The sequence below is a fragment of the Podarcis tiliguerta genome (assembly GCF_965153285.1).
Source record: "Podarcis tiliguerta genome assembly, chromosome: 6".
Taxonomy (NCBI): domain Eukaryota; kingdom Metazoa; phylum Chordata; class Lepidosauria; order Squamata; family Lacertidae; genus Podarcis; species Podarcis tiliguerta.
The window spans coordinates 77,567,628-77,587,957 of NC_139539.1; the positions used below are offsets into that span (position 1 = coordinate 77,567,628).

A 20,330-nucleotide genomic window follows, 5' to 3' on the forward strand; every position below is an offset into this window, starting at 1 on the left:
TCCTCAGTAGGAGTTGTGAAATTAAGCTTTGTATAAACTGCTTGCTCATCACTGACTTAGAATAGGTACAAAAAAATTCCCAACAATCCAGCAATATATAAACCAGGCATTAAGGCCAGATATGAATAGATATGAACTATTTTTTTAAAAGTCATTATTATTAAATTCCATTGCATTTTTTAAAGCCAAGATCATTAAAAAGAAATGTTGCTAGATATGGGGTATGCCCATGGGTGGAGCCCCCCAGTTTGTGGCACGTCTGGTGGCAGAGCAACTTCACCTGAGGTGGACAGCTATTTCCCCGCCCCCCAACAAGTCTACTACCTACTACCAAATACTATATCACAATTCTACCCAAATGACAACGGGGCCACAACTGGAAAGCAAACATGGATCCTGGGCTAAAGGATTCTCCCTGCTACCACCACCAAATGATGCAAATCAAATAGGGCAAACCACCAGGTCACCATGTGGGGTGTTCTATGGCTCCCTGGCCCCTATCTGGGCCTTCGGACACAACCTTCCCCCTAGACTCCTTTACTGAGGTACCCCGTAATTTTGATTGCAGAGAAGTGGTGTGGGACCCACCCCCTTGACTAAGGATCCAATCCAATGCCTCTTTCCACCAAAAAGTTGTGACAGTTGCTATGAGGCAGGCAAAACCCCAAAACAGGCCCAATTTTGGGGCAGAGGAATTCCTCCCTGGGGCTGAATATGGTGACTCATCAATTCCACAACAAGGTGATACATGCATGCTGCCCACTTACCTCTAGGCAGCAGTCTCATGCTGACTGCTGTCTGCTCCCAGCGCAGCTGGTTTAAACGCTGTGGCAGTGGACCAAAGTGAAGCCTGGGTCCAACGGCAGAGCCCCGCCCACCCAAATGGCCATGATTGGCCAATTCAAATAAAATTCAGTGGTAAATCTTGTTGACCCCTGCGGCCAGCTGAGGCTGATGATGGAGTCAGTCAGGTGTGCAGATAACAACCAGTTGTTAACAGTAAGCAGTCTTTACTGCTTTTACAGCTAGGGCATGCTGAGCTTAGTAGAAAACATATCCCATACTACAGAAAACACTAAACATGGGCTGTAAGCATGGAAACCAGTGTCATACAGTGTTACTTAGAAGTGAGTCCCATTCAGTTTAATGACATATACTTCCTCCCAGGTAAGTGGATATAGGATTTCAGTCTGAATCTCTTTACTTGCCTCTGTTAAGATTATTTCAACAGCAACAAAGAAATGCCATTGGCAACAAAAAAGAAAAATTAAGGCAGCTCTACTACTAGCATTTAGTGCTATGAACAGTTTAAGCCTTACATCTCAGTAAATATTGCATGGGATTGGGCTACATAAGTGTGAAGCAACGAACTGCATTTTTGAGAGCTACGGCCAGATCGTTCCAAATACAAACAGGAACACGCAATCTCTCAAACATGTTCCCAGGCAGACGATACATATGCAGAGATACACAGATTCCGGTCATTGACGGAGCTTTTGAGCCGAAGCACACACTACATCCTCATTATATATGAGCAGGAGATTATTCAGCAGGGTGTTCAGTTAATGAGATGCTGCATTGTGGTAAATTTGGAAAAGTAGCCATTTTGGTGTCACAAGGTGAAGTCCTCTTTCAGTGAAAAAGATGCTTAACTTAAACTGTTGTTATTGTCTAGGTTTTTTTCTTTCTTTAAAAAAAATCTTATTTCCAAGGCAGTTGTGGAGAGACAGTTTCACTATATGTGGCCCTCCCCAACCACCATAACTAAGAGTGGGTTTGGAGAATAAGGCAGGAGCTGCTGAATATTATTATGTAAACGGGTCAGTATCTTTGAGCCCAGTCACCCACTTCTACCTACCAACAGTAGAAGAGATTTACAAACCTCTTTAACAGGCAGAAGTACAGAACCATTGGGCTCCAATCCTACACATACTCAGTAAGCCACACTGAATTCAGTGGCGCTTACTTTTGAGTAGACACATATAGGCTTGTGCTCTTGTAACATGCCTAACACCAATGCAGCTGTGCCAGTTTAATATGTTCTTCTTCATCCAGCTTTCTCACGCAGCAATACAAGGGACACAACTTAGTCTCATTGGCACAAAAACATACCAGAATTGCAGACCCAAGGTCAAAGAGCATCACCCCAAAAATGTACCTTGTCCACATTCACAATTTTCAGATACCCATAGCACTTTAAACAAGCTAGCTATTATACATCATATGCTCATGTTAAGCTTATCACCATGCAGTATATTTAAACTTTTAAGAAATTCAAAATAACTCACTAAATTGCATGCCTGTAATATAAAGTTTTGTGTGACTTTCAGGTTCCTTTCCTCCTGACAGATCCTTGCCGTATTTACCAACCTGGTCTTCTCAAACACATGATAAACAAAGAAGATCCTTCTGGATCAGGCCAATGACCCATCTAACCCTGCATTATGTTCTCACAGTGGCCAACCAGATGCCTGTGGGAAGCCCACAAACACAGGGCCTGAACACAACAGCACTCTCCCCACCCGCCTGTTCCACCCATCTGTCCTCTTCCAGCACTTCTACTCCCAGTCTTGCTTTCCTACGCATCTTATTCCTTTCCCCCTTCTTGCCTTGGATAATCTGACCTGCCATTTCCACCAGTGGCAGCTGCAGGCTCTTCAAAATGCCAAACTGCTGTGCAACAGAAAGGCAGCTGGGGTCATTACTGAAAGAGGCTTCTTCATCACCACTAGAGCCATAAAAACAATTCCCTTTGTAGATTATAGTACAGATACTGAGAAGAAGCAGGCTTCTCTGTTTCTTTTGAAAAGTGTTTAACGTTCTAGCCATCATTTGAGAGCCTTGAGCAACTTCACTGTGTTAGAACCAGGGCATTTTTTCCCAGCCAGAATTCTGTTCCGGCACCTCTCAGGTGGGCCATTGCCATTATATCAGAACAAGGGAAGTGTTCGTGGTGAGTTCTGGTACCTCATTTTCTAGGAAATAGCACTGATTAGAGATATTTAACTTCATTTCTTGCTTCACCTAAGGTAGATTCAAAGTTTAAATACTATGTGTATTCAAAAAGATAGGAACCTAATACTTTTCCATAATTACTAGAAAAGGCAGAAGAGTGCTGTTTAGTTTACATTACTAAAGCCATTTAAAAGAGAAAATATTGTGAACATTTTGCTTCTTATTTAAAAGTCTTCGTTGATAAGAAAATGTATAAATCTTAAATACCATATCATAATTTAAAGAGGTATGAGTGGGAGGCATTCCAATAGAGAGATTATTTATTTTCACCTAATATTTTACAGTGCTGGCACAGTGACGTAGCAATAAATAATCTGCCTTTTTCCACACATAAAGCAAATAGGGGGTATGTGCCTCATAACTAATATAAATCCTGATATTTACTTTCCACCTGTTAGCTTGGCTCATAAAAGTAATATTATAATTTTACTCTACTTTGCAACCTCCACAGCTAATTCTTCGGAGTTTCTCAATCCAAGCCTCGCTTCCATCTCCATACAAATTTGAGGGTTTGAAAAGTGACATATTGTTCTGTGGAGACCACCCCCTAAACTTGCATTCATCCGCGAGTAAAGCAACACAGGATGTATTTCACAAGGCCTTCTGCCTATATCACTATAACCACATTTGGAATCCCTGATCCCTATGAAGAAGGCCAAGAATGCAGTCCTTTCTTCCTAGCTGGAAGCAAGGGTTACAGCCAGATATAAAGAGCTCGCACATGTGGCTCTGCCATATTCTTATTAAAGGTAAAGGGACCCCTGACCATTAGGTCCAGTCGTGACCGACTCTGGGGTTGCGGCGCTCATCTCGCTTTATTGGCCAAGGGAGCCGGCGTACAGCTTCCGGGTCATGTGGCCAGCATGACTAAGCCGCTTCTGGCGAACCAGAGCAGCGCACAGAAACGCCATTTACCTTCCTGCCGGAGCAGTAACTATTTATCTACTTGCACTTTTTGGCATGCTTTCAAACTGCTAGGTTGGCAGGAGCAGGGACTGAGCAACGGGAGCTCACCCCGTTGCGGGGATTCGAACTGCCGACCTTCTGATTGGCAAGTCCTAGGCTCAGTGGTTTAACCCACAGCACCACCTGCGTTATCCATTCATTTATTCATGAAATGTATTTTTTAAATTTACGTATATTCCTCCCTTCAAACCCAGAGCAGTGCATGACAACATGTATATAATATGGAGATCATAAAACAACAATTATAAACTGGATATTTATTTATTTATCCCTTCACTTAATTTTTCATTTGTGCCACGTTCTGCTCTTGTAGCTGGTGTTCTACTGCTGTTAGTTAGGTTTCCCCCCAGAAAACATAACATTTAAAATAATTGATAACCTATTTCAAGCCATAATGTGGAAACATGGTCTGTTTACTACTATTCAGCTCCTGTCAATATATCAAGTAAAATCCCAACTTGTGTGATTTACCATGGGGGGGGGGGGAATCTAAAATGGAATTTGCACAAATTGTCAAAACAACAAATTGTCATTTTGTTCAAAGCCAAAGCAATATTAAAAATAGGACCAGCTTCTAGTGCTCCCCCCCATGCACAACACTAAAGTGAAGCAGTAATTAAAGTTTTTAATTGGCATGGATAATCCAGACAGAAATCTAATATCTTTCTCATTGTGAGGAAATCCAAATCCAAAGGATTCTCTTTTAGCTACCCAAATGTAGAATAATTCTTTTCAAAGCATTTCCATAAGCATTTTGCTATGCACAGCGGGTATCTCGCACAAAAATTTACATAACAGACTTGACTTACCTCTTTGGATCCATTCTAATCTACTTATTAAAATGTGTAGGGCAGTATTCTTCTTCCCTGACAAAAAACTGGAGTGTACATATATAGCTCAGCCAGAACAAATTTCCCTTTTATGTCAAGCATACAATTTTCAAATGTGATATTAGACAAGAGTCTGTACGGAAACCCACCGTATTGCTCAGTAACCCTCTAGTCACATCCCAATGCAAGGTTTCCATAAAAGAGCTGTGCTCCAGTATTATCTGCACGCTTTTTAATAATTCAGAAGATGGGGGATTGTATAGCTATAATCCAGAGTCCAACGTATTTTCCAAAGGTCCCCATAAACTTTCATTGCCAAATATAGTGGTTTATACTGTGTACTGAATACATTTTTTTCTCTTCTGTAGTAAACAGTGCACCCAAGTTGCATACACAAGGCAATATTTAATATTCGCATACTATGGAGGCAGCTTACTGAGAGCTGATCCTGAAATGAAGGTGGCAGAACAGCCATTTTATGGATAACTGTGAGATAGATTTCACATTTTTCACAAGCCCAAACCCTGCTCATGAGACTAGTTGAAAGAAACCACCTCACTAATTGAATTCTTGGGAAATGAATAATTACTGAGAACAAAAGCTTTCATCAAAAGTCTATTGTTTCATCTAGTTTTGAATCCATTTCAGAATTTCCTACACACACACACTTTACAGTCCTTGAGAAATATACATATTGTCATTGCCCTCACTTGCTTTAACTGACTTTAGTTGCCTTCAGTGATCATCATTTGGTCATATAGCATCATAACCTAATTACATCCACTATATCAAGGGTGGAAAACTGGATTTGTCCAGCAGGACAAGTCCGAGAGGTGAACAAGGCCTCTCACCTGTCAATCACCTCACAGTTGGGTATGTGTAACCTGGTAAAGAGAAGACTGAGAGGTGATTTCATAGCCATCTTAAAATATACATGAAGGGCTGTCACATAGAAGATGGAGCAAGCTTCTTTTCTCCTGCTCCAGAGGGACCCAAATCAATGGATTCAAATTGCAGGAAATGAGATTCTCACTAAACATCAGAAGAACTTTCTGACAGCAAGAGCTGGCAGCTGGCAGTGGACCAGACTGCCTTGGAGAGTGTAGAATCTACTTCCTTGGAGGTTCTTTTTAAAGCAGAGGTTGGAAGGCTATCTGTCAGGGATCCTTTAGCTGCAATTCCTGCATTGCAGTGTCAAGTGGGACCCAGAGAATGAGCTAAGTAGTGCTGGCAATAGGCCCTTCCAAGCCCTGAGGCAAGTGACCAACCATGTCAACCTCTGGTGCCAGGGGTAGGAAAGGAGGAGTGTGTTCTCCGGGCAGGGAGTTGGTGGGGTGGGCAGATGGAAACCAGAAGGGAATTTTGAGTGAAGCCATAAAATTAATAAATTATTATTATTATTATTATTATTACCCTGCCCATCTGGCTGGGTTTCCCCAGCTACTCTGGGTGGCTCCCAACAGAATTAATGATGATGATGATGATGATGATGATGATGATGATAATAATAATGTGATAAAACACCAGACATTAAAAGAATGTAGAGGCATATAAGATTCATTTCTCCCTTTCAAACATACCAAGCACTCCAAACCACTGCCGTTCCTACTAGAAAGACTTCGTCTTCAGGTCTGGTTACATACTCCTGACTCTCTTAAGGCTGCCCAAGGCTCTGTGTTATGACATGTGGCTTTCCTCCATCAAAAAAAAATTAGGTTGTCAGTACCTTCGGGGAAGAAGAATCTACATTTTCATGCGGACTGTTACTGCATACTTGGTAAAGATTCTCATATATAGATATATGTAATGTCCAACCTAAAGCTGAACAGGAAAACATTTGCTCTCCTTCACTGTGGGAGTCTTTTATCGCATTTGAATACTACTATGTTCCCTTCATTTTCTTATCTCTGAGTCGTATGCGCACAGTTCCTTTGGCCTTTCATTACCAGCCTCATGCTTTTGAACTTCATTATCACATTTACAGCTTTCCCCAGTCTTCACCAACCGATTGTACCCCTCAGGTGACTCCAGCAGCTTTGAGGACTGTATTATGAACTGCCTGGTATCCAAAGACAATCAAAAGGATTTATGGCATGGCTGGAGCTGAGGATTCCTTCCCACCCTTAAGAATCTTTTTCCTGAAAGCACTTGATCTAAATCAGACAACTGCACAAGCTTAGTTAACCGTGCCTCCCCTTGCCTAAGAACAACTGGAGGGCTCCATCCCCTCTGGGACAACAGTAATTCTAAAATGCCTAATCCTGGATTTATTTTCAATTTTGTCCGTTTTAGAAAGCAATCTCTTGTTATCCTCTATCAGGCCTGTCAAAACGACTCTATGATGTGAGATTATTATCTCTGTCTGGAGAGAGTGCCCACTTATTCTTTTGTGCAGTGCTGGATGTTGTTCCTTTACTCTTTTTACCTTTTCTGTTATTTCAAAGTCCTTGGTAGCTGCATTTCTACTGTTGCACACCTCTGGAACCGATTGTATGATTTCATAACATTTTTGAGCATAGGAGATACAGAATAGTTCTAAGTCTATTTCTCTATACCCCTGGTCTCAAAAGACCCTTCCTTCCTTCCTTCCTTCCTTCCTTCCTTCCTTCCTTCCACATATTAGGAAGTGTTGAGGTTTCAAAATTGTGACTTACATTGCCCAAATGCAAACATCCTGAATGAGAAAATCCAAACATAAGTTTCTGCTTCCCATATTTTCATGGAGCAGTGTCTATATGAATTACTGCAGTCCGGATCCTATTCCATAGTTTAGCCCAGAATTGGGTCATCATCATCAAACATGGCACCACTGCCTTACTCTTCAGAAGCCTGTGGATCCTGATCAGAAACTGGCTTAAAACGATTTGCTACGCCAACAACTGTAAGATTTTTGTTTTTTTAAAAAAACCTCATTCTCCAGAGATCTAGTATAAGTTCAAATAAATATTTACAAAAAGTCATTAAGTGTGATGCTTTGAAAATAATCTGATTTAATTCACTGGGACTTATTCCAAATTAAGTGTGCATAGCCCCAAGCTAGAGTCCTATGAATATTTACTTGGGGATAAGACCACTGAATGCACTGGGATTTACTTTTGAGTAAAGACATGTAGGATCGTGTTATTATTCAGCAATGAGTTGCCTTTGGGCAATGTTGTTAACTTGTTTTTATTATTTTAAATTTAACTTTATTTCAAATTAAATGGGTGGCTACCAAATCCCTTTCAGATGCAATAGTCGAAGACGCACCCATCTCCACCTCTGTGGCTGATCTTGATTTTGCTTAAGCACTCCCACCCCCCTTGATATGCAATTAATTACTTCACCTTCTCAAAGACCATTACTTTCACTTTTTTGTCTCATGGGGGGGGGACATTTCTGTTTCAAACTAGTCTTCATGTTATAATTATTCATTCTTTCCATAGCATTGGAGTAAGTGGTTGTTTTTCATAGCAGCATATAGCTTTCTTTCACATGATTTCATATTGTAAAAATAGGAAAAAGGATATAATGTTAGTATATATATACTAATCCACTGAATGAGTGTCACTTTTTAGAAGATCTACTGCTGTGCCAGAGATCAAAAACTGTTACATTCATTTTCCAGTCCATATTGCTGGAATCGTGACTTCATTCAAAATCTGGGCTGGGAAAACCTTAGGTGAAATGTTAAGAAACATGAAAAGCCTGCAATCAGCAGCACCTAAATATAGTATACTGACTCTCGTAGTCTTTAATAGGGTCATCCATTATGCTATAATGATTATAGGGTGTCTGCCTTGAGTGGCTCCTTTCCCTTCAGTCTTAACACTTTGGGTCAGTCTCAAATGCCACCTTTTCTCAGCTGCTTCAGCATTAATCAGCCACCAAGTGGAAGAAATGGCTGCTTTTCCCAGGAGGCCACTAGCAATTGCATCCCAGATCTCCCATTGCCAAAATGTGGAAATCCATCAGTCCCAGCTATTAAGTGCTAATGAGAGCAAGGTTTCTGTGCATTTAATAGCCGTGTGGGAGCAGGGATTTCATCAGGTGATGCTTGTCTCACTTGTAGATGACAAACTGCCACCTTTCTATGCAACTGTAAAAGTACGCCAGCACAGTGTGCTTCTTTGCATCTTCCCCTTATTGGAGTTCATACAGGTGATGGCTTGCACCACTCTCTATTACTGGTATTCAGTACTTTATATTTATTCAATATGTTATTAACAGTAATCAGCTTTTCTCATGTGATGGTGAGACCTTTGTTCTTGAGTCCTGTTTTAGGTACATAAAAAACCTGAAAGCTACTTCTGACCTATCTGGCCCCCATATGAAGCTGTGGCATCCTCAGACACTCTGGGATTCTCCAGTGGTGTACCATACATCTCAGTTCCATCACCTCCCTGTTAGTGAAAAAGATTCACATGCCCCAGAATGCTGTTCCCACTGCAGCATATGTCAATCAAAACAACTCTTCCTTTTCTTTTCTTTTTTGCTAAATTTGCAGTTATTAATGACACTGGGATTAGAAAACACATGGCTTCTTGTGAATCTATACTGCCATTTTCTAACATGTGAACTTGTGCTACAGTGTTGTGATTATGCCTCTGAAGTTGTTGTGTTTGCTAATCTGCCATGAACCAGTCATAGTTGGAAGCTAGCTACTATGGGTCCATTTAGTCAAATATTGCTTCTGTCTGATGGTGTGAGTGAAAGCAACTTGTGTGGCAGAACAGTCATCAAGGAAGAAATAAATTTGTGGCTAGCCAAAGGTTGAAGGGCATAGATAACTCACCAGCTTCACTCAAACATCAAAGATAAGGAACAGAGATGAGCTGGATATAATTTGCGTAACAAACATTGTCATTTGCAGCCAAGCAAAGGTAGGTAAAGGTAAAGGTATCTTATTGCAGCCAAGCAATAAGATAATGAATGCATGAAACTACACACACACACACACACACACACACACACACATACACACACACACACACAAACACAATGCATACAAACCAATGCATAAAACACCCCCTTAAAGGTGTTTTACATAAGAATTTGCCTTCACTTTTTTAGCTTGTATGTCATACCATGGGTCAAGCTACTAGTATCCTTTCTATATAGCCCTCTAAGTGCTTAGGACGGCATACCAAGAGTTAGAGCATCACAAAACGCATCACTACACCACAGTTGAAAAAGCAGAAGTATCAGCACAAATGATCAAAATAGAGCTGCCAGTAATTTCATCATAGACTTTATAAAATGCTGCAGTTACTGTGGGATGGAAACCATAGGCGCAGACAGGAATCATTCACTCTTAAACACTCAAATGTTTTGCAAATAAAAATAAACCAAAACAATAATTATTAGTTATGAGATAGGCACACTTAAGGAAATGTCTCAATTTGCATTCAACGTCTAGATATTAACAGCTCATCTGGTGTTTAAGAGGGGCATTTAATTAACTATTAGTTTCCCATTTAATTATTTAAGGCTAGTAATGATCAATATCCATGCTATTCGATTGATATGCCATGCCTGACATTGCCCAGTTTAGAAAGAAACAAAGAAACACCAAACCACAGCTGCCCTTTTCAAACATGCCGAATCTTTTAAGGGACTTTGCAGCTGGATTTTTCTACAAAAGTTTTATTTATTTCAAGCCAAATGAACTGAAAGATCATATGTGAATATTAGCTATAAGCAGCATAGTCTGCAACCTTGCACACACTTAAGTCCTATACATGTCTACTCCGAAATAGTCTCATTGGGTCAATGGAACTATACCTCTTATGGTAAGTGTTCATAGGATTAGAGCCTTGCTGAGTATATAGACTGTAAGGAATAATAATGGCTGATCATGTGACTGCAGTGCAAAGCAGTCATGTGCAGACAAACCATTTATCAATAACACAAATCTTCATTCTCTCCTCAGAGGCATTGCTTTTCAGTGCTGTTGGAAATGCATTACTTTACATCCAGCACCACAAACAGAAATATAACTCAACATATGCTATGGTATTCACTGGAGTCAATTTATTAATTAAGATGCTAATCAAAGGATTATATACATATTTGAGTGAACCAGTCTAAAGATTTCCAAACAAATGTGGAAATTCACAAAATATAATCTTGCTATGAGTATCTAAGAAAAAGTCTAGTTCCTTATTCTGCATTTATTTCTTCTGTTGCTGCTTGCAATCTTTTCCCAGACTTGAAATCTCATCAGACTTGCTTTATGGTTTATTATTTCTCTTGGTTTATATCTGCAATATAAATATGCCCAATTAGGCTCGTCTAGTGTGCTATATTAAAGAAGACTAAAATGCAGACATATGGTCATCATCATCACAATTCCCTGAGCAAGCAGCATTTATAATGGCTTAATATGCAGTTGTGACATTTACAGATCAGAAACTGTGGATGCATTTCAGTGTTGTGTCAATGGGTCATAAAAAATACATTAGCACTGTAAAAGGAATCACACAGGAAGGTGATGAAGGAAGAACATGTTTAGATGCTGCCTGTTGGTTGCCCTCCTGTTAATTATGGCACGGTATGCTGGAGAGGAAGCGAAAGAGCATTATTATTCAACGCATTTGCATGAACAGAATTAGAAGTCAACTGTGCATCGGGAACAAAGGGCATGCTTTATAAGCAACTGTAAGGGAAGCAATTCCACCAAGAACTACTTGTTGCTGCAACCTCTGTTGATTTGAATAGAGCGAACACATGAAACTTCCTTATTTTTTGTGTCAGGGTTTGGTCCATCCTGCCCAGTGCTGGCAGGTCCTACTCAGGTCTGCTCCCTGAGATTGTTCTAACTAGAAATGGAGTCTGGATTGAACCTGAAAACTTCTGCTTAACATGCATTGAATTACTGAGCTATTGCCTTCCCCCGATAAAGAAGGCTATGAGGGATTTATTTGATTGGTACTTTGAGTGTTTAAACTCCTTTTAGAATACCTCTATCATAAAAGAAGAAGGATTAGCAAGAGATTGGACAGAGGATGCATGCTGGGTGGGTGGAAGGAAGAGAATGTATGCACAGGAAGAAATGTTTTTAAATGTGACATATGTACTTCTCGGTTACTTGTCGTCTGCGGCTAATAGTCACTTTGGTGTTGTTGTTGTTGTTTTAAGAAGGGAGGAATTTGTCCCATTTCTTTCTGTATTCACTTGCTTATGAGATTCCCCAGGAGCATGCTCCCATTGCTCTGCTATTTCCTCCTCGTGCTTTCAGCTTACCTTCCACAGATAAGTTTGCTCAGTGTAATGGCATCATGTCTCATATTGATATTTTGCTTTGGGCAACTAAGTGTTGCCTTTTTGTTAATGCACAAGTTTTGTCCTGTTTGCTGCAAATATCATCATTGTATATAAACATGACTATTAATAATAACAGTTCAATAATAATAATGACAACATATAGAGACTTTGTTCAGACAGTAATGCTTCTGTCAGGAAAACTGTACCTTAAGGCACTCCAAAGGCAGGGCCAGCCCAACTCTAAGGCAATTGCCTCAGGCAGCAGGATCCACAGGGACAACAGATCCTGATACCAATGTTCACTCACCCCTTCTTCCCTGGGGGCCAAAATGTCAGGGGCCTCAGGGGCCAAAATGTCTTGGGCTGGCCCTGTCCAAAGGTATAAAATTACTTGGATACTGAATAACTGTGAGCCTGCAATCTGACAACAAATTAAGTAGGCATTGATCCCAAAAAATCCCCATTGTATTTGTGTCTGTGTAACTGGGCACTTGAGCCCTGGTTAAGCATTCACCCGAATGCTTGTGTGGGTAGAAGTGGAGAGAGGTGGCAGTGCTTCTGGACATGTTGCCTTCACTTCAGAGCTTCCTGCATTTGGAGAAGACTGTATCAGGGCTCAATAGCATGCTTAGCATCCCCCTTCAGACCCCTCCTCTCCACACAAAGGAGGTCTGAAATGCAGCTGGTCCACATGGGAAGGTTGGGATCAGGACTTGCATGCTCACCCCTGCCCTGCCTGCCCTCTTTAAGTGCACGCGTGTTCACTCCGAAAGTCTGGAGAAAGCCAATATTGATAGCACAATCCTATGCACGTGTATCCAGATGTAACTCCCACTGTGTTAATCTGGGCTTACTCCCATTTAGGGTGCATAGGATTGCCGCTTAAAGCTTTTGGCTTCCATCCAAGAAAGTCATTTACATGCAAGTAATACTTGGAGTTTATATAGACGCTCAAAAGAATTGCGTAGAAGTCAAAGGAAGAAATCAGTTGAGTCAAAAGGAGTAGGCACTGCTGCAGAGAAATATTCAAAGACCCTGTAATGTGCCTGTGGTTGAGTTTATTTGAGCCAGGTTCACTGTCTCCAGTAATTCAAAGTGGACTGGTGTATTTTGCAATCCCACAACAAAAAACTAATATGAGCATGGTAAACATAATGGGTTGGATCCAACAATGCCCTTCTGCCCACAGAGGGAGGCTTCTACTAACAGAATGGCTATTTCACATAGCACACAGAAGGTTTGTATGAGAAAAATGAAGCAAACAGCACAATCCTAACCATTTCCACTCAGAAGCCAGTCCTGTTGAAAGCAATGGGGCTTGCTTCCAGGTAAATGGGGTTAGGATTGCAGTGTAAAACCAGAATTGTTATTCCTTTGGTGCAGCATCAAATTCAACCTCTTGCACAAGCTGGGGAACTGCTATAGAACCTACCAATTTATAGCGCCGCATGTATTTGCAGAAAAGTGCTGTGTGCTATTTTCCTTCCACTCACTGTTCTTTGAATCTCAGCTCTATAGCTTGGATTCAAAGCAATGATTACCAACGTATATACAGATTTTGGAAACACACAGAGCCACCTGTTACATAGAACTGTATGCCTGGTTTTCCATTATTCACATAATTATTTATATCTTTTGAGTGTCAGTTACATGCACCCAGGAAGACTTCTGCATGGGCATCTCATCAGGGTTATGCCACAGTATAATTTTAGCGCTGAATTGGTGGTGTGATCTTTGGACATATTCACATAGCTTTCAAGTCACATTCAGAACATTCATGAAGCATAGATCTCCCAAGACTGTACCACCACTGTAGGTGGGGCAATAGCGTTTTCCTTCATGTGGAAAAGTGGCATATCAGGGAATGAGATGGACTAGTAACCTTTTCTCTAACATGTTAAGTTTTCTGGAAGGGAATGCTCAGACATCTGATCCTACACCTGCTGTCTGTAGTGGAACAGTCCCAGAAAGTCTATACAGTACTGTATTTTTTTCTGAATACATAGCTTGGATAAATCTGCACAATACACAAGTGCAAAATTCCACAAAAATGGTCTAGGTTTTCCTCTTTGACCACTGCACTTAAGCAGATTGCCATAGGCTGGTGGACAGCATGTCTGGCTTTCTTATGTTCCCCATGAGGAAAAGGTGATGCCTCCTCCCCCCCCCCACCCATGAGATTATATGCACCCCAGACTAGCAGCCTTGTGCGTGTTCTATCCTGCACACCAGAGTCTGTGGTAACCCTGGTAACATGAACATGGGAAGGTAATTTAAGCCTTCAGCTGGGAGCTGTAACACAGGTTGGTTTATACACAAGTTGGAAAACCAGCACATTCAGTGTGCGTAACTGCTGGCTGTGGGGGGCAAGCACTTAACTGCTTATAGGCTGCGTATATAAAGCTAACCCTTTCAGGGAGGTGAGGGGATGAAGTCACAGAGATTCACGACCAAAGAGGCAGGCCCACTCTCAAGCCATGTTCTTCAGTACATTTGCTGGTGAGTAATTACCATGGGTTTAGCAAAGCTACTCACAAGTAAATGCACCGAGTACTGAAATTATCGGAGTTTAGGGATGGGCGGGTTGAAGAACCAATGCTTTTATTTTTATTTTTCCTCGTTGCTTGTCATAACCAAGTCACATATACTGATTATGCTTTTCTCTTTCTACTCCTCCTTGCAGCAAACGTATGTGACAATGAACTTCAGATTTGCCAGAATGGGGGAACGTGCCACAACAACGTCCGCTGCCAGTGCCCCGCAGCCTACACTGGTGTGTTGTGTGAGAAGCGGAGTTGCGAAATGGACCCAGACGGTTGCAGTCAAAGCTCTGCGCAAGGGGCAATATCATTACCACGTGTTATACTCCTATTACCACTGATTGCTCCATTAGGATTAAGTGGGTTTCTCATATTCTAGACAACCCAGCTTTGGAGGATCGACTTCAGACTGCTTAAAACAAAAAAAGAACATGCCACAGGAAATCTGGGGGAAAGAAATTGCAGCAGCAGCAGCAAGCAGATGCTAATAAGTCTTTCAAAAACATAAAAGGGGGAAAACTAAAATCTCCACACATATATAGACTCTATAAAGGCCCAAACGAACTAAGCCATATCTATCCATTGTGGACAACCCAGCGAGTCAAGACTGTTATTTTCTGACTCAAGCTTAAGTCGGCAGCTGCCAATACTATTACTACTAAGTCACAGCTGCAAAAGCTTACACAGGATCGAAAAGGCTTTCGTAACCACCCCCAGACGGGAATACAAAAAAAGAAAGAAAGAAACTACAAAACCTTGCTCCTCCAATCTGGTGCGCAACTGTACCTCTTCCCAGTGTGTGGACCAACCAAATAGAGGCAATTCTTTGCTGTCAGTGCATTGTGGGTATAAGGAAATCTGTTTCAAAGCTGCCATATTGGCCTGCTTCAGCCCCTGAAATTCCCTTTCCAACTGTGCTTTAGTGAACGTTGCTCTGTAACCCTTGTTGGTTGAACGATTTCTTTGTCTGATGTTAGTAAATGCACATGTGTACCAGCTCCCTCCTCAATAAATCTAAAGCCAGTCATACCCTTGTATATTTTAGAAGCACTGCATCAAGTTCATGCAGTGCTGACCTACTGTACAAGAGTGGCTATAGGACAAAAAAAAAAGAGTGTATTTATCCTTTTGTATTCAAATGAAGTTATTTTTCTTGACTAACGTAAGACGTAGATTTTTTGTATTATTGCCAATTTGTGTTAACAGACAATTTATTAATGTACTTTAATCCTAATCAGATTAAGGGGGGGAAGTTATTTTTTATTTTCATCCTATTTTTTTCTTTCTTTTTTTTCTTTTCTTTCGCTTTTCATTTAATTGTGCAGAGATTTCTCTGTATGGGCAACGTGCTGGCATCAAAGAATATCAGTTTACATATTATAGCAAGTGTAATAAGATTCCACCAAAGGACATTCTAAATGTTTTCTGTTGCTTTAACACTGGAAGATTTAAGAGAATAAAGATTCCTGCGTAAACAATTTCAAGGATTAGTATTGCAATTTCTTAACTGCATTTTACCAGTTTGATGGAATAGAAATTCAAATGCAGAATTGTGCAGATACAATGAGATGGATGTGAAAGAAAACTCCCCAAATGATTCAGAGACAGCAATTATGAGTGGCAAGGCCATGGTAGGTAATTTTTCAGCTGGCAGACAAGCTCAATTCATTGCCTTCAAATCAATTCAGTTTAGCTACAATCATATACCAACTTACTTGGGAGCAAGCCCCATTGGCCTCAATGGGACTTACTTCTGAGTAGGATGCCTAGGGTTACAAGTGTCAAAATACTAATTATAATTTCTGCTAACTAATTTATTCACAGTAATACATATAACACATAACATGTATCAAAATAGCTTTATAAAACTGAAATGAAATCAATGTTCACAATTCATATTTCGATGTTGATTTTTTTTAAGTCAAGCTCCAATACATGAAACTTACAAGTCAAAATATGACATGAAAATTCAGCATTCAAATATTTGGACTGGTTAAATGAATGAAGGTAATATAAAGTACGTAAGTATAAGTAATCTATGCAAAACTGCCAAATACTGATTGCTACTATGTCAGATACAGTCAACTTATCTAATTAATTAACTGTATAGCATGCCTTCAACAAAGAGGTTCCCAGGATAACTGACAAAAGATAAAAGAACAAAACACTATCATAAACAAATCAAAATGGTACTAGACTGGCAGCTTCTAGCAGCATTTTTCACAGTTTGAAAAAGCCAAGAAAATGCAAGTTTCATCACTGCAAAGATGAAGGCACTAGGCAAATCCCCTGGGAAGCAATTTCCAAAGGCAGGGTGCCACAACCAAGAAGGCCATATTCCTAGTTCCCACTTATGAAGACCGAGGCACTCACAGGAGAACTTTTGTAGATACCTTCAGTGCACATACTGGTTGATACGGAATGAAGTGCTTGTTGTGCTTATTGCCATGTGTTAGAAACTATCAAACACTGATTGGTATTGCATACCAGGTCTCCAGTACTGTTAAACACTGATGGATACATGTCAGCAACTGACTAGGGCTGAATGCCACTTGTCAGATATCAGATATATTGACTATTGTTGCAAAACCTTTGAGTGCCAGTGCTGAATTTTCAAGTATATGTCAAATATGTGCACATCAATATAATATCCGTGATCAAAAATTCTGAAAGCATTATTACTGGGGGCATTTTGCTATACACTTAAGCTAAAATAGGTCTGTGGTTAGCAGATGTGTGCTATGATTGCCAGTGCTGTGGAGCCTCCAATGTTTGCCTCCAATGTTAGACTCTGAATAGGTGCTACCAGGAGAAAGATTTGCATCTGTTTTACAGAGATAGTTAACTCAATGGATGCATATAAGTGAGATGCAAGATCTCAGCTTACCTGATACACTGCTTCATGCCTCAACGTAACAGGAGAAGCCTGCACAGCACAAGGCTATGGTAGTATGATTTACATACTACCCTTCCATGATCTACTTTCTCTGTGCAGTAAGAGATGGATCAGATGGACTCACATTTTTGGGGGAAACAGCAGAACTGGGCTTGTGACACATCATTAGAATAAAATAGACTGAATATCGAAATATTGGGAGTGTTTGGACATACGTAGCTGAATAAAAGCCATAATTGTCTGCATTTGATTGGAATGTGTTCAGAAGTCTGAAAGGCTTTCACAAATAGGCACTAGATGGAAATTATGGTGCTATAACAGCATGCTAGAAAGAAAAGTGGAATTCCCTGGCACTTGCTAAGTTTGCATGTAATGATGCTCCCCCAAATATTATCAATCCACTGCTGTTTAGAAGGCTGTCTGGCAGGCTTCCAGGTACATGCTAAACATTGCTTTCCTGTTGCATCAGGTATTCAGAGTTTCAGGTTCAAAACAATGAAGCAGCATAGCTGTATGAATCACCTATGGTCTAGTGTAGAGAAAATTTTGGTAGTAATGAATCGCATTCCCCAAACTCGTGCACAGCTGGGCATGCCCACCAAAAGTGGAAGTATAAACAGATTTGAACACAGCTCTCCCAAGAATGCTAACTATGGTTTGAACGCCTTTGTGGTGGTAACGAACCACGTACTGAGAACTTTACAGGACATCTTTGCCCCACAGTCATCTTTTCCAATACTTAAGCCTAAAATTCATCTTCTTAACTCAAATTTATTCTGCTGCAAAACATCTGGAGAAGGTTGACAGTAATGAAGTAGCTGTAGATTCCAACGGCCCATCATCTGAATATTCATATGCATCCCAAACCTTAGTCTGCCTAAGGAAATGTATGGACAACCCCCACCCTATGCATAAAAGAGCACAGCTGCATGATTTAAGTTTTAATAAAGCCAGATTTAGTATTTAAAAAGAAGTGTCAAAATATACAGTAGCACGTAGTGGGGAAAGTGCTGCTCTAGCAAATAAAAGTTTGTTTAAAAGTATTGCCCAAGGTGTAATAAATTCTTGTTTCTGCCTTTTATTAGCCCAATTACCGCATGTGACAGCAAGAGATGGAGCAAGGAGTGGAAGCAAAAAATACTAAACACAGCAATGTTTCAAAGACAAGGAAGAATCAAAAAGTGGCAACACAGGGCGAATTTGCTTAGGAGCAGATATTCTATCACACATAATGCAAATATTTTACCAATATAATAGCCTCGAATGGAAAACAATTAATCAGCACAGACAGAAAGCCCAAGAGAATCCAGCTATTTTGTTCCTTCCGGGCTCTGTATTCTCTGAATCAGGCAGTCTATAGTCTTTGAATCATCTTTGATAGACTTGCCTGCACCTCAAGGGAATAATGATTTGGCTGGCAAATACTCCCCAGGAACACCCACCAGGGGAGAAGTCTGTCTTATCAGTTTTGTTTCTCAGAAAGCCAATATAGAGAATGACAGTAGCAGTAAACTGGGGATATTTGTGGAGTCCTCCACAGCAGCACAGCTGATGGAATGTTTGTTATTTGCACCATCAGGCTTTTTGGGTGTACTGGAATAAGATAAGGCAAAGATAAATTAAAGCTTTGGCTGACTGCCAGCAACAACCTACATGAAATTGTAGATTTACACCAGAAGCGCACTCATGATAATAAACAGAAAATTATATTGCAGCCTCACAGAGGAGTGTAAATGCAAATACAGCTGACTGACACATGGCACCAAGGATTACTTATAATTAAAGTGGATTTCTAATATTAAAATGTGGAATTTAAGCTGCCTGGAAATATATTAGAACAGACCAAAAAAACCAGGCTGTGTAATTATCAGAAAAGAAAATGCTCAGGAGGTAGATTGTGCATGTTTGATTATACAGGAATTTGCAAGCCAATGGCAAACTACTATGAATTTCATACTTCGGCCATTTGGCTAATTCAGCGTACCCTAAGGGGAATCTCAACTTGTGTTTCTCTAACAAGAGCCTCCCACAGTTAATGGCAAACTGCCTTTGAACTGAAGGAGAATTTCAAAAGCAGTTTGTGGGGTGGCATGAGGATTTGTCTTTCAAAGAAAAAGCCAAAGAAACCACAACCCCTCTAGGCACACCCAGTCCCGTGGACATACCTCTAGTAGCTCTTTGAACACTGACCAGGATGTTCGGTTTGTGCACTGAATCATCTTAGAGGTGTGTGTTCATTTCAGGAGCAAGGAGCAAATAGGCCAGATTCATGCAAACAACATGCACTGACAACATTAAAAAAAAAAAAAAAACTTCTGTCTATTCATAGCTCCGCAGGATGTCCCTATACCAAGGGTGGTCCACCACACAGCATTTTATGGCATGGAGGGAGGGGCTATGTGAGGTATTGTTGCGATCTAACCCTTATCAGCCAAAACCTGGCATAGAATTCAGAATACCTGTACAAAATAGCTTCTAATTCCATTCAAGTTAACCATATCTTGCACTGCACCCATTGTTTTCATTCATCTATGAAAAGTTATACAACCCATTTGGTCAGGCATATACTAAGGTTGATAGATACAGTGAATTTCTTCATTAAAAAGGAAAAGAAATCCTTTGGCATCAGTAGTCTCTACAGTGCCTTTGTAGTGAAGTGTCAAGAGTGAAACAGAAACACAGAATGGATGTGAGTTTTAGACAAATTAGTTATTCAGTTTCCTTTTAAAACAGGGCCTACTTCAAAAATGCAGGATTGAAAGTCAGGGGCCGACGGTAGGACCAAGACCTGGACTTAATATGTTTTTCCTCCCCAATCAAACCATCCCCAAGTAGGTT

At 40.5% G+C, this 20,330-nt stretch overlaps 1 protein-coding gene across 11 annotated transcripts in view; it reads left to right on the top strand.

The window, feature by feature from the left end:
- NTNG1 (netrin G1) overlaps positions 1-16,074 on the top strand; it is a 203,985-nt gene extending 187,911 nt beyond the window's left edge. For all 11 annotated transcript variants that reach the window (XM_083445199.1, XM_083445196.1, XM_083445201.1 and 8 more), the window contains one exon: positions 14,740-16,074. In XM_083445199.1, the coding sequence (XP_083301325.1) occupies positions 14,740-14,937 (198 nt within the window). In that variant the 3' untranslated portion in view covers positions 14,938-16,074. The remainder of the gene's footprint in view (positions 1-14,739) is intronic.
- Positions 16,075-20,330: the final 4,256 nt, after the last annotated feature.